This window comes from Aquarana catesbeiana, linkage group LG04, assembly GCF_042186555.1.
Source record: "Aquarana catesbeiana isolate 2022-GZ linkage group LG04, ASM4218655v1, whole genome shotgun sequence".
Taxonomy (NCBI): Eukaryota; Metazoa; Chordata; class Amphibia; order Anura; family Ranidae; genus Aquarana; species Aquarana catesbeiana.
The window spans coordinates 482,544,789-482,560,483 of NC_133327.1; the positions used below are offsets into that span (position 1 = coordinate 482,544,789).

The following is a 15,695-nucleotide window of genomic DNA, read 5'->3' on the forward strand; positions in this document are numbered from 1 at the left end:
ACCATCATTTGCTTAGCAGGTACGCCATTCAGCTGCAGCACTGATTTATTCATCTTGACAGCAACAGCGTTTGCTCCCACGATACGTAAATCAGCGACTCCAGCGGCGCTGTAGGAGGTGATTTCCCCACCACAGTTAAAAAAAAAATGGTGCATGTATGCCCATCATTAGAAGTAGGTGGATGAAGGGGGGTATTCTAATGGTGGGCATACCCACTGATCAATCTTTTTTTTTGTTCAGCCCACAGGCTGCATGAAAAAAAGAACATTACAATGTATGCCCAACAAGGACCAGCAACGTACTGGTATGTTGCTGGACTTTGAGTGATTATACTAGAATGATACCTGCAGGTTTAGGTATCATCTTGGTATCATTCTTTTCAGCCAGCAGTCGGCTTTCATGTAAAAGCAATCCTAGCAGCTAATTAGCTTCTAGACTGCTTTTATAAGCAGTGGGAGGGAACATACCCCCCTCCCTCCATCTTCCATGGTTTTCTCGGGCCCTCCTGTCCCAACAGGGACCCCGAGAATGCAGCTGGTGGTTCCGCCAGCTGACCATAGAGCTGATCAGAGACCAGAATGGCTCCAATCATCTCTATGGCCTAAGAAACCGGAAGCTACGAGCATTTCATGATTTAGGTTTTGCCGGATATAAACAGCGCCATTGGGAAATTGGCAAAGCATTTTATCACACCGGTCTTGGTGTGGTCAGATGCTTTGAGGGCAGAGGAGAGATCTAGGGTCTAATAGACCCCAATTTTTTAAAAAAAGAGTACCTGTCACTACCTATTGCTATCATAGGGGATATTTACATTCCCTGAGATAACAATAAAAAAAATGAAAGGAACAGTTGAAAAATATGATAAAAAAGCAAAATAAATAATTAAAAAAAAAAAGCACCCCTGTCCCCCCGTGCTCACGCGCAAAAGCGTTGGTCTGGTGTCATATGTAAACAGCAATTGCACCATGCATGTGAGGTATCACTGCAAAGGTCAGATCGAGGGCAGTAATTTTAGCAGTAGATCTCCTCTGTAAATCTAAAATGGTAACCTGTAAAGGCTTTTAAAGGCTTTTAAAGGCTTTTAAAAAAGTATGTAGTTTGTTGCTGCTGTACGTTTGTGCACAATTTTAAAGCATGTCGTGTTTGGTATCCATGTACTTGGCATAAGATCATCTTTTTTATTTCATCAAACATTTGGGCAATATAGTGTGTTTTGGTGCATTCAGATTTTAAAAAGTGTGTTTTTCCCCAAAAAATTGCGTTTGAAAAATCGTTGTGTAAATACTGTGTGAAAAAAAATTGCAACACCCACCATTTTTATCTGTATGGCATTTGCTTTAAAAAAAATATATAATGTTTGGGGGTTCAAAGTAATTTTCTTGCAAAAAAATAATATTTTTTCATGTAAACAAAAAGTGTCAGAAAGGGCTTTGTCTTCAAGTGGTTAGAAGAGTGGGTGATGTGTGACATAAGCTTCTAAATGTTGTGCATAAAATGCCAGGACAGTTCAAACCCCCCCCAAATGACCCCTTTTTGGAAAGTAGACACCCCAAGCTATTTGCTGATAGGCATGTTCAAGGAATATTTTATATTTAGTCACAAGTTTCGGGAAAATTACACTTTTTTTAAATTTTTTTGCACAAAGTTGACACTAAATGATTTATTGTTCAAACATGGCATGGTTATATGTGGAATTACACCCCAAAATACATTCTGCTGCTTCTCCTGAGTTCGGGGATACCACATGTGTGAGACTTTTTGGGAGCCTAGCCGCGTACAGGCCCCCGAAAACCAAGCACCGCCTTCAGGATTTCTAATGCCCTGTACACACTATCGGACATTCCAACAACAAAATACATGGATTTTTTCCGACGGATGTTGGCTCAAACTTGTCTTGCATACACACAGTCACACAAATCTTGTCGGTAATTTCGAACATCAAGAATGCGATGACGTACAACACGTACAACGAGCCAAGAAAAATTAAGTTCAATAGCCAGTGCAGCTCTTCTGCTTGATTCCGAGCATGCGTGGAACTTTGTGCGTCAGAATTGTGTACACACAATTGGAATTTATGACAATGGATTTATCCAGATCTCAAATTTTGTGTGACGAATATTCAGATGGAAAATGTCCGATGGAGCCTACACACGGTCGGAATTTCCGACAACAAGCTCCCGTCAAACATTTTCCATCAGAAAATTCGACCGTGTGTACGGGGCATAAGGGTGTAAATTTTTGATTTCACTCCTCATGATTTACCACAGTTTTGAAGGCCATAAAATACCAAGATAGCACAAAACCCCCAAATGACCCCATTTGGGAAAGTAGACACCCTAAGCTATTTGATGAGAGGCATGTTGAATCCATGGAATATTTTATATTTTGCCACAAGTTGCGGGAAAATTACAATTTTTTTTTTTTTTACACAAAGTTGTCACTAAATTATATATTGTTCAAACACGGCGTGGTTATATGTGGAATTACACCCCAAAATACATTCTGCTGCTTCTCCTGAGTACGGGCATACCACATGTGTGAGACTTTTTGGGAGCCTAGCCGTTTACAGGACCCCGAAAACCAAGCACCGCCTTCAGGACTTCTAATGTCCCGTACACACGATCGGACAAACTTACCTAAGGAAGCCAAAATTCTTTTGGGAGAATGTGCTGTGGACAGATGAAACAAAATGACAGCTTTTTGTTAAAGCCCATCATTCTACTCTTTTCAGAAAAATAAATGAGGCCTTTAAAGAAAATAATACAGTCCCTACAGTCAAACATAGTGAAGTTTTACTGATGTTTTGGGGTCGCTTTGCTGCCTCAGGCACTGGATGTCTTGAGTTTGTGAATGGCATTATGAAACCTGAAGACTACCAAAAAATTCTGGTAGTCTCCGACAGAGGTCATGGGTCTTACAGCAGGACAATAACCCAAAACACACATCAAAAAGCACACAGAAATGGTTTAAGACAAAGCGCTGGAGAGTACTGAACTGAAGATCGAAATACCATAGAGCACCTATGGAGAGATTGCAAAACAGCAGTTGGGAAAAGGAACCCTTTCAATCTGAGAGACCTGGAGCAGTTGGCTAAGGATGAGCTCCTGCGTGTTCGCATGCTGCACGTGCCGAGCCCGCCAGGAAGTCGTCAGTGAGACGTTTCCCGATGTGTGGCTGCAGAGATCGGGAAATATCTCACTGCTTGTGATGAGCGCTGCGCCGTGCCGACTTCCTGGCGGGCTCGGCACGTGCAGCATGCGAATACGCCGGAGCTCATCCTTACAGTTGGCCAAAGAAGAGTGGTCCAACATTCCAGTAGAGAGGTGTAAGAAACTCACTGATAGTTGCAGGAAGTGATTGATTTCAGTTATTTTTTCCAAGGAGTGTGCTACCAAATATTAAATTGAGGGTGCTAAGAATTTTGTCCAGTCCATTTTTGGAGTTTTGCGTGGAATGTGGCAGATTTGGCTTTTTGTTTCTCCACTTTTTTTGTGTCATACCAATATAAAAAAAAGAAATAAACATGAAAATGCCTAAACATTTGTAATCACAACAATTTTCTGGGCGAAGTGGTGCATTATCTGACAGAAATGCAGGGGTGCCAAAATTTTTGGTGATGACTGTGTATATATTGTGGCAGTGGGACCCTGTGCTACCTGGAAGATTGCTGGTTTACGCCAGATTTTGGAGAGAAAGGCATGCTGATTGCACAGCTGTGTGCTGGGCTATTTAGTTGTGACCTGACTATGGCTCAGGGCCACACCCAACAGACAGGAAGTCTGTGCATGGGAGTCAGGTGGACTCCCATTCCTCTGCAGGAATCAGAGGCTGCATGGGGCAGCCAGAGCATGCATGTCTGCAAGAGTCAAATGTACTTGGTGACAGAGCAGCAAGGCGCTGATCAGGAGTAAACTAGGACAGAGCTTAAGGCTCGATTCACATCTATGCATGTTGCTTCTGAGCGTTTCTGCAGTGCTTTTTGCGGTGCTTGCTGTGTTTTTTGACAGGCGTTTTTACAGCGATTTTGCCGCAATTTGCGATTTTTTTTTACACTGTATATAGCCAGTTGCTAAGGAGGGGGCCAGGAAGCTGGCCGCTGCGTCATTAACAACTGATAAATCATCAGCTGTCAGCTGATATCCCGCTCAATGTAAAAAAGAAAAATGCCGGCTAAAAAAAAAAATCGTGAAAAAAAAACAGAGTGGGTCCATACCAGGCCCTTGGGTCAGGTATGGATTTGGAGGGGACCCCCATGCCAAGATTTAAAAAAAAATGGTGTGGGAGTCCCCCCAAAATCCATACCAGACCCTTATCCAAGCACGCAGCCCGGCAGGTCAGGAAAGGGAGGGGATGAGCGAGCGCCCCCCCCTCCTGAACCATATCAGGCCGCATGCCCTCAACATGGGGGATGGGTAATTTGGGGCAGGAGGGCTCTGTGCCCCCCACTCCAAAGCACCTTGCCCCCATGTTGATGGGGACAAGGGCCTCTTCCCGACAACCCTTGCCCGATGGTTGTCGGGGTCTGCGGGGGGCTTATCGGAATCTGGAAGCCCCCTTTAACAAGGGGGCCCCCAGATCCCATCCCCCCTATGTGAATGAGTATGGGGTACATTGTACCCCTACCCATTCACCTGGAAAAAAATAGTGTAGTGTTAAAAAATACAGTAGACAGTTTTTGACAAGTATTTTACTATGCAGCTCCGGGGGGTCTCTTCCGACTTCTCCACTCTCTTCTCCGCACTCTCCGGTTCTTCTCCAGTTGACCTGTGCCTTCTGCCGGGTTCTTCTGCTCTTTTGCCCGCTCTTTTGCTAGCTCTTGCCCGGTCTTCGTCGTCTTCTCCCCTCTTCTCTTCTTCCGATGTTGACTCGTCGATGTCTCCTGCTGTAATACCGTGTGCGCCGTGCCCAATGACTTATATAGGCATGGGGCAGGGTCACCGGGTGATGTCATGATGTTATGACGTTACAGCCCGGGGCATGATGGGTCTGTGACGTCACAAGGGGGCGTGGCATTCTGACATTCTGATGACATAATCCGATTGCCACGCCCCATCGTTATTTAAGAAATGCAGGACATCGGCGCTGACAGATCAGCGGGACGCAGCATCGGAGGAGGGTCGTCGGCGGGAGTGGAGAAAGAAGAACACCGGACAAAGAAGACAGAAGAAGAGTGGAAGAAGAAGCATGGGGAGAAGGAGAAGACCGGAGGATGAAAATGTGGGAGAAGATGGAGAAAGACCGGAGGAAGAAGCGGAGAAGAAGATTTGTAATAAAAGACTTGTCAAAAACTGTCTACTGTATTTTTTAACACTGCACTATTTTTTTCCAGGTGAATGGGTAGGGGTACAATGTACCCCATACTCATTCACATGGGGGGGCCGGGATCTGGGGGCCCCCTTGTTAAAGGGGGCTTCCAGATTCCGATAAGCCCCCCTGCCCGCAGACCCCGACAACCACCGGGCAAGGGTTGTCGGGAAGAGGCCCTTGTCCCCATCAACATGGGGAAAAGGTGCTTTGGGGTGGGGGGCACAGAGCCCCCCCTGCCCCAAAGCACCCATCCCCCCATGTTGAGGGCATGCGGCCTGGTATGGTTCAGGAGGGGGGGCGCTCGGATAAGGGTCTGGTATGGATTTTGGGGGGACCCCCACGCCATTTTTAAAAAAAATTTTGGCATGGGGGTCCCCTCCGAATCCATACTAGACTCAAGGGCCTGGTATGGACCTGGGGGGGACCCCACGCTGTTTTTTTTCACGATTTTTTTTTTAGCTGGCATTTTTTTTTTTACATTGAGTGGGAAGTCAGCTGACAGCTGATGACTCATAGGTTGCTAAGGACACGGCGGCCGGCTTCCCGGCACCCTTCTTAGCAACCAGCTATATACAGTGTAAAAAAAGAAATTAAAAAAACGCAAAATGCAAAAATGCGTTTTGGATGCAGGTTGATTGGAATCTATTACAAGCAAAACGCTGCATGTTGCGGGAAAAAAAGTCCCCGACCCTTTCCAAAAACGCAGAGGCACAAAAATGCATTGATGTGAACATGTTCCATAGGAACCTATGTTAAAAAATTCCCATGTATTTCTGCAAAATGCATCAAAAACGCATTAGTGTGAATAGAGCCTAAATCTAGGAAACTCTTTTGGTCTGAGGAGCAGACCTAAGGCCTAGGCTAAAGGCCTAAAGCAGCCGTGTGGCAAGAATGTAAGCCAGGAGGCTAAAGTATTGAGTGTGCAAGATACAGTAATGGTGGAACCCCCCGCGATGGGCTACTGATGTCTTTGTGAACTTTTCTGTGCTTTTAAATAAAAGTGGGCTACCAGGCCCTTAAAAATGCAGTTTTTTTTTTACAGACTACCTCACTCATTTGAAAACGCACCTACCGCTTGAGTCTGATCACCCCAATCTTACACGTGGTGGAGGTATGGATGCTGGGCAGAGTTCCTTAAATACCAAAAACAGCGAGTAGCAAGAAACTCTGTTTTGCAGCAATGCTGTGAGGAGCAGCTAATGTGAACCAGTGGAGTTTGCATGTGAAAGTGTGCTACTTGCAAGTCTTAAAGAGACAGTACGCCAAATTTTCCTGTGTTAAAAGGAACTGTGTTAAAAAGCACTGTGGGCCTGACTGCAGAGACAGGGCAGTCAAAACGCAAAAAGGAAGCAATCTTTCCTGAGATGAGAGACAGAACCCTGTGGCTGGAGGGGTTGTACCGACAGAACAAGCCCCAGACTGGTGCAAGAAAGCAAGCCATCACTTAGTGCAAAGAGTGAGCAGATGGGTGCGGTTGCCCGTGGCAACAAAGCAGATATCCGTACAGCTGACTTCATAAGGCCTATGTTGCCTTCTGAACATGTTATAGACTTTTTGGCTGAGTTTGCGATGACTGCTTCCTACAGAGGATGGCCCAAAGGTCCCTGGGTTGAGTTGGTGCAACCTTTTCTGATGGAGGAGCGCCAAGAGGTGTTCCGCGGGATGTGTCATAATCAAGATGACTATGAAAATTTCCTAGGAGCAATCCATTCTAAAGAGCGCTAGAAAAATTCAGCGGGGAGAATGTGGTCTCCCATAGCAACTGGAGAAATGTATTCAGAAAGGAGGAGATACAGCGAGATTTGGTTAAAATTTTGAGTGAAGATGTTGGTGCAAAAGTGTCTGTTGTCACCCCTGGCAACAGTGGTAATAATTTTATTCAGCCTACAGGGGGTGACAGAGAGCACAAGAAGCCAGTGTTTTCATCTTATGACTGCTTGTGTGAAGTGGTCAGCCCAGAGAAGAGGGCACCGTATCCAGCATCCTGCAAGGGGTCTGACCAGGTGTGGGTCTTGGTGTGGGTCTTCCGTTACCCCTGGCAACAGGAAATCTGTTTGGTCTGCAGGGTATGTTGGAAAATCCAAGAAGGATGTAATGTTGTCCATGTGGGAGCATTGGCTTGTGAGAGCGCAGAAAAGAAGGGACAACGCCCTCAATTGAAGTTTTCAACACCTGCCAAAGTGAATGGTTGCTGTTACAAATGTGAGAGAGACTGGTCATTGGACTATTCCCTGTGAAGTGGGAGATATGCTGGCCATACACTATACGAAAAATCGGCTGAAAAATCGTTCATATAGACACTTCGTTCGTTTTTCGGCAAGTTAATGGGCACAAATCAATAAATGTTTGTGACGTTTTTGTGGGAAAAAAACGAACGGCAAGTTTGGAAAATTTCTGCCGAACGTACGATAAATTGCAAGGTTAATGTGTTTCCCGTCCGAACTGTCTGTACTAGGTATATGTAAAAAAATGAACAAAAAATATTTATTTATGTCCACTGAACGATTTACCGGTCATTACATGATGGCACGATCGTTTGTGGTCACGGTCGAACGTTAGTTTTTCGAAAATGTGGCCGATTTTTCGTGTAGTGTATGGCCAGCATAACTCCAGTGAGAAAATCTGCTTTCAGAGACTTGCTGCAAAGTAATACTCTGTGTAGTAGCAAAGCACAGTTTGAAGCAGAACCTGCAGCAAGCTTGAGGACTAGTAAGGAATTTTCTTCAGGCAATGTACTGTGTAGCAGGAAGACAAGTGGTAAAAATGAATATAATATGTTGTAAGCTAATGCAATTAAAAATGCTGATGGTAAAAATGTCATATTGCATCCAGAAATGTCAGGGGTGACCACTGAGAAATGTGTGCCGTCAGGGCCAATCCTAGGGTCACAGGAGCTTGGGTGCAAAAATATTTCTGGTGCCCCTACATGGACATGGTCATCTTACTAACTCCTCCCCTTTAGAAATGTTTCTGTGGCAACTTTTGCTTTTGTTCCTTCACTGACTGTCCATAGGTGGGGGGCAGAGGAGTAGACTTCAACTTCGGAAATCAAAAGATAGGCCTCCCATCCTGCTCTGTTGTTTGGCAGGGCTTTGTAAAATACAAGACTGACTCAACAGAAATACAATTCCTTTAGTAGTTCTCCATCTATGCTGCTGGATCGATTCACCTTCCTCACCCCTCATGTGGGTAACAAGCGTGTCTGATCATTTGTTCACTCAAATGGTCCATCTTATCTGGTAAGAGTGCATTATACTGACGGTGGAGAATTTTTCACTATGAACTTTGGCTACAACATTTGAAAACTCCCCTTTTATCACGTGGTGGACAACATATTATGTTAAAGTGTATGAACTTTTATTATTGTGCTGCACCTCTCTACTTTTTATATTCATGTTCATAGGTGTTGTGGTTTGCCTTTTGTTGTTCAGCTTGCAATTGTCATTTTAGCTATCTTTTCTTTGTGTGCGCTGATTGCCTTCTTTTTATGTTTCTGTGGCAACGACTCAAACATAGAGATGCTCCCCTAAGGAGTGTTTGTTACCTTGGGATCCTCCCATGATCTCTTAACAATAAACAAAATACAGAAAGAGAGTACTCCAATGGGACCTGGAGGGGGGGTCTCTCTAATGGACACAGAGAGGGATTCTGTTAGAGAGTCTGTTAGAGCCCCCAGACATACTGCAGACACACTACAGGAGATGGTCAGAGACTGCAGACATGATAAAAGAGATGGTCAGAGACTGCAGACAGGATACAAGAGATGGAGAGAGACTGCAGACATGATAAAAGAGATGGTCAGAGACTGCGGAAATTATACAAGAGATTAACGCATCAAATGCAGCCTACCAGTGCCCATCAATTGCAGCCTACCAGTGCCCATCAATTGCAGCCTGCCAGTGCCCATCAATTGCAGCCTGCCAGTACCCATCAATTGCAGCCTGCCAGTGACCACCAGTTGCAGCCTGCCAGTGCCCACCAGTTGAAGCCTGTCAGTGCCCACCAGTTGAAGCCTGTCAGTGCCCACCAGTTGCAGCCTGCCAGTCCCCACCAGATGCAGCTTGTCAGTGCCCACCAAATGCAGCCTACCAGTGCTTACCAATTGCAGCCTACCAGTGCCTACCAATTGCAACCTACCCGTGCCCACCAATTGCAGCCTACCCGTGCCCACCAATTGCAGCCTACTAGTGCAAATCAAATGCAGCCTTATCAGTGTCCACCAAATGCAGCTTATGAGTGCCCCTTCAAATGCAGCCTACCATTGCCCACCAGTTGCAGCCTGCCAGTGCCTGCCAAATGCAGCCTACCCGTACCCGCCAAATGCAGCCTACCCATGCCCGCCAAATGCAGCCTGCCAGTGTCCACCAATTGCAGTCTGCCAGTGCCCACCAATTGCACCTTATTAGTGCCCATCAATTGCAGTTTTTTAGTGCCCACCAAATGCAGCCTGTCAGTACCCACTAAATGCAGCCTGCCAGTGCCCACCAATTGCAGCCTACCAGTGCCCCTGGATCACACAGAGTGGCGACGATCTCTTACTGTCACAGAGCTTGAGTTTGAATGTCCCGGGCGGCCGCTGTAACAAAGTCCCACCTCCTAGACTGGCTCGTGGGTCCTATGATGCACGTCACACTGATTAAATTTCACTGCATTGGATCAGTGTTCCATCTATTACAGGAGCTGGTCTAGGAGGCGGGACTTTGTTACAGTGCTGCCCAGGGGCGGACTGACAACTCATGGGGCCCCCGGGCAATATGAGATCATGGGCCCCCAAGGTTTAAAGATGGCTGCCATCATACCCTCCACACTCCTCTCCTGTACATACTGCCCAATGGCATACTCTCCACACTCCTCTCCTGCACATACTGCCCACTGTCATACTCTCCACACTATGACAGAGGGCAGTATGTACAGGAGAGGAGTGTGAAGGGTATGACATTGAGCGATATGTACAAGACAGGAATGTGGAGGGTATGACAGTGGCAGTCTTTACACGAGAGGAGTGTGGAGGGGATGACAGTGGCAGTCTATACAGGAGAGGAGTGTGGAGGGGATGACAGTGGCAGTCTATACAGAAGAGGAGTGTGGAGGGTATGACAGAGGGTAGTATGTATAGGAGAGGAGTGTGGAGGGTATGCCAGAGGGTAGTATGTACAGGAGAGGAGTATGGAGAGGATGACAGTGGCAGTCTATACAGAAGAGGAGTGTGGAGGGTATGACAGAGGGTAGTATGTACAGGAGAGGAATGTGGAGGGTATGGCAGTGGCAGTATGTACAGGAGAGGAGTGTGGAGGGGATGACAGTGGAAGTATATACAGGAGAGGAGTGTGGAGGGGATGACAGTGGCAGTCTATACAGGAGAGGAGTGTGGAGGGGATGACAGTGGCAGTCTATACAGAAGAGGAGTGTGGAGGGTATGACAGAGGGTAGTATGTATAGGAGAGGGGTGTGGAGGGTATGCCAGAGGGTAGTATGTACAGGAGAGGAGTGTGGAGGGTATGGCAGTGGCAGTATGTACAGGAGAGGAGTGTGGAGGGGATGACAGTGGAAGTATATACAGGAGAGGAGTGTGGAGGGGATGACAGTGACAGTATATAGAGGAGAAGAGTTGCAGTATATACAGTAGAGGAGTGTGGAGGGGATGACTGCATGCAAGAGAGAAGTGCAGATGGTATGAAGGCAGTTGTGGGGGGATGTCTTTTAGTTGAGGCGCTGGCCGTGTTAGTGGTAAAATGCTGCTATTTTTAGCAGGGCATTTTGGGCGCTAGCGGGGTGCTTTTAACCCGAAAAAGGGTTAAAAGCACTTGCAAAGCACCGCTGCCGAAGCGTTTTGCAGGTGCTTCGGCAGCGCTGGCCATTGATTTCAATGGCAGGGGCATTTTGGGAGCACTGTATTCACAGCTTCTAAACTGCCCCAAAGATGCTGCTTGCAGGGCTTTTTTTTCTGTCCTGCAAGTGCACTGCCCCAGTGTGAAAGCACTAGGGATTTCACACTGGGGCTACAGAAGAGACAGTTTACAGCCTACCAGTGCCCACCAAATGCAGCCTACCAGTGCCTACCAATTGCAGCCTACCAGTGTCCATCATTTGCAGCCTATAGGTGTAGCCCATGTCCTGGAAAGGTCTGTGTGTGGTGGCTCCACTCCTTGTGAATCTCACCCAATTCTTGAATGGCCTTTGCTTCACAATCCTTTCAAGGCTGTGGTTCTCCCTGTTGCTTGTGCACCTTTTTTCTACCAGACTTTTTCCTTCTACTCAACTTTCCATTAATATGCTTGGATAAAGCACTCTGTGAACAACCAGCTTCTTTAGCAATGACCTTTTGTGACTTACCCTCCTTGTGGAAGGAAATCAATGACTGTCTTCTGGACAACTGACAAGTCAGCAGTCTTCCCCATAATTGTGTAAACTACTGAACCAGACAGAGACCATTTAAAGGCCCAGGAACCCTTTACAGGTGTTTTGAGTTAATTAGCTGATTAGAGTGTGCATACAATATTGGACTTTCACAATATTCTAATTTTCCGAGATACTGAATTTTGGGTTTTCAATCGCTGTAAGCCCTAATCATCAAAATTAAAAGAAAGAAATGCTTGACATATCATTCTGTGTGTAATGAATCTATATAATATAGAGTTTCACTTTTTGAATTACTGAAACAAATTAACTTTTTGTTGTTGTTCTATTTTTTTGTGATGCACCTGTAATTTGGGAAATGTACATTATAATGACAAATGTGAAATTTGCTACCAGAGAGAGTTGTGCAGTAAAAGAGGTACCTTATCTTGCTTGTTGAGCATCATCCTGAATCCTTCTTCTTTCTCAGATACAAAGCCATTATGGTTAGCATCTGCTTTCTGGAGGAGACAAAGCAGTTCAGCTTGCTCTTTTATCATTCTACTTTTTTCTGCTTTGACATTTGCCACTTCTGGCTCATTTTCCGACCCTACTTCTGTGTCAGTCTGAGCAGTGATATATCTATAAGAAAAAGATCAGAATCACCAAAGGTCATTGCTACCTTACTATACTAGGGACCCACATTTTGTATCCTCAAGCACCACAGGTATGGCGTTTGTATGGTTTTCCTTTTGCACTCATTTACACTATATGTAATTGAACATGTTTTAGTACAAACACATATGCAAGGAACAAAATTAATGTATTTAAGCAAGCCTAGTTTACTCCATTGTGGTACTTTCAAGTGTCTTTAAAAGAAAAAAAGATTCACCTATTACATTGAAGGAAATTCAATGGACCACCAGTTCTTTTCCCACTTTGAAGGTAACGGGTGACGATTGCCTCCTTATTGAGGTTTACAAACAGTACACAGAACTGCTCCTACCAAGGCTGCTGAAGGTGAATATAAAGGCACTGCAGCATTTGCCCAAATCCATGTAAAGAGCCAGCATAATTTTGGTTCTTAAACCTGATAAATCACCCACGGACCACAACTCTTATAGGCCCATATCTCTATTACAATTGAATATTCAAATTTTAGCCAAAGTGCTAGCAAGATGATTGAAGTGATTACTAGTATTGTTCATTCTGATCAAATAGGGTTTATGCCGCATAGATCAATTACAGGTAACTTGCACCAATTATGTATTAATGTGCAGACCTCAGTGGACATTACTGGGTTGTGGGCCCTACTATCACTTGATGCGAACAAAGCATTTGATAGTATCGAATAAGCATATTTATGGGCCATACTAGAAAAATTTGGGTTTGGATAAACTTTCATCTTCTGGGTAAAACTGCTGTTACTCACCTTCCAGCTGGGTGGGAGGTAAATTGTCAGCACTATTTGAATTGGACAGGGGGACCAGACAGGGGTGTCCCTTGTCACCTCTTATGTTCGCCCTGGCCATCGAACCATTGGCTGCATTAGTTTGGTCCATTGACAACATTGCAGGACTTAAATATGCTGAAAACAAGAAAAAATCATGCAAGTACATGCTCCTGTCCCTGGGCAACACTGGTTCCTCCTTGAGAGCAGAGTTATCTGCAGTTTCTGTATTCGGTATTTTCTCCGATTTAACGGTTAACTGGATGAAATCTGCTTCAATGCAGCTTGACCAAACTGACACCTTGCTTTTACTATCTTCCTGCCCAGTACCAGTGGTGCATGCATTCAAATATTTAGGGATAGCGATAGAATTGACTGTTGAATTATAGTCGTTTGATTACTGCTGCTCTTGAGGTTCAGGGATAAGGTCAAACTCTGGAATAGACTGTGGCTCTCAGTAGAGAGGATTCTAATGCCACAACTCCTTTATCTGTTACATAGTACGCTGGTAGCTATCACATTGGAAATTATTTTGTATAGTGAATTCAATATTTCAGTCTTTGATATGGAAACATGGTGAACCCAGGATCAGGCTTTAACAATTGCAACATGCGAAAGATAGAGGGGGTATATGTCATGTTTCACATACCTTGTGATATGCCTTTAAATGTTATATGTATTATTCTGTCCCTGGTCCCTCCCCTTCCTGTATCTCAGCTTATTCTGTATAATTAGCCCCACCCTTCTCCCAGTAATGCATTTCTGCACACATGTGGACTGGATCCCATTATGATCTTTTGACCTATCTGATGGTCATTGTTGTAAGATCCTCACAGTTTATGGATTAAACTTCACAAGATCAACAAGGTGTCGTCTGGATCGAGTCACTGTCTGTCTATCCAAATAAGATTGGGGTTATCGACATCTCAACACAACTAACTGTAAGTTACAGAGATCACACTTTCAATGCTTAAATTGGAGAGACAGAACAGTCAAAAGATCGTTAGAAAGATCAGTCAATACATCCTTAGAAAGATCAATCAAAATATCTCATCTTTGCTAGCTCTGGAACCACACTGGAAATAGCAGCTATCAGACAGAGCAGCCATTAATACACAAGCCTGTATGTGTGTCTGCAAGCAAGTCTCAGCATAGCACTTATCAGCCACAGGATAATATAACTGCTGCAAATGTTCATACAAACAGCTTATACACTGCTTCTGTATGCACCAGCACATGGCTTTTTGTCTGTGTAATCTTATAAGAAAGTCAGAGTAAACCTTTCCTAAACTGCAGCCTAAGAAACCTGATCTCAGACACAGCAAATTGATACATTTCTCTGTTGCTGAAAACTGTACTATAAACCCCCTCCTTGTTAACAAGATTTTTTAGCAAGACAATATGCAATCTGGGGATGCACATCCAGGTTTAGTACTCCTTTCAGATGAAGAATTAAACCCTGAATCAAACAAAAGGGAAAAACGCTTAACAAAACCAACCTGGAAAGTGCAAGAGAATCTTAAAGCTGACAAAAAAGAACAACTGTTTTTTAATATCAATGACTTATGGTCTAATACTGTTAAATGCATGTCTGCTCTCTCCCAACAATCTCATGAGCCATTACAACTAGAGGGCGCTATCAAGCAATTGAATGTTGCTTATGAGTGTTATCAAAGACTATGTGTTATTTATAATCATCTCTTAAAGCGGTACAACACTCAATGGTCATTGGAAGAATTAAAGGGATTTGAGGAGCTCAATCTTGAAAGAGACAATTTAGTGGTGCAAACAAAAACAAAGGTAGAAGTGAGAATAACACGGCTTCATGAATCCAGATCGTATCGCTCTGCATCTACTAGAGGCTCCACAAGATCCTCCAAATCCCTACAATCAAGATCTTCTGCACTTAGTTAACAACTCATAAAGGCCAGTGAAGACGCTGAAGCTTCTAAAATTCATGGAGCTTTCGCCCAAAAGAAAGCAGAAATGGAAACTGAAGCTGCATGCCAGAAAGCAGAGAATGAAGCTGAAGCTGCACGCCAGAAAGCAGAGAATAAAATGAATGTTTGGAAAAACAATGTGAGCATGCCCCAGCCATGGCAAGGTTAAGGGTCTTGGAACAAACTGCCAGTGAAAGTGAAAGAGACAACAGTTGCAGATACTCAGTTGTATCTTATGCCTCAGATTCTTCACATACCTCTCCAGAACGCCAACTCCCTGTCACAGCAACCAAAGCACTCAATCAAAGTCTCTTATCTGCACCTACTGTACCTCAAGACAATTTTTCTTTATATCTTCCAGTACACCAGACTGCAGCATCTCAGCAAGCAGCAGACACTGGTATGCATATAACAGACTGTCCACCTTACTTTGGCTCTAACCAAGTACCTCCTGGCAAGCACACTGGACACTGAGTGTGGCAAGTTTGCCCCAAGCGGAGCCCTACTACCACTGACAGAGATGGTCTCGAGATTCGGGACGACACGAATGGCAGAATGGAAATATTGTGAAATGATTAGTTTCTTTAAGAAAATAAAGCCGTTAATAAGACCCATGAACTCACTCACTGCATTCGAGAGGCAATGTGCACAGATATCAGAAT

General features: G+C 44.6%; 1 protein-coding gene across 1 annotated transcript in view; it reads right to left on the reverse strand.

Annotated features, from left to right (window-relative positions):
- The window catches only part of RMDN2 (regulator of microtubule dynamics 2), a 1,282,724-nt gene that overhangs the window by 1,137,770 nt on the left and 129,259 nt on the right, over positions 1 to 15,695 (reverse strand). The window contains exon 2 of the mRNA XM_073627634.1: positions 12,087 to 12,285. Within this exon, the coding sequence (XP_073483735.1) occupies positions 12,087 to 12,285 (199 nt within the window). The remainder of the gene's footprint in view (positions 1 to 12,086; positions 12,286 to 15,695) is intronic.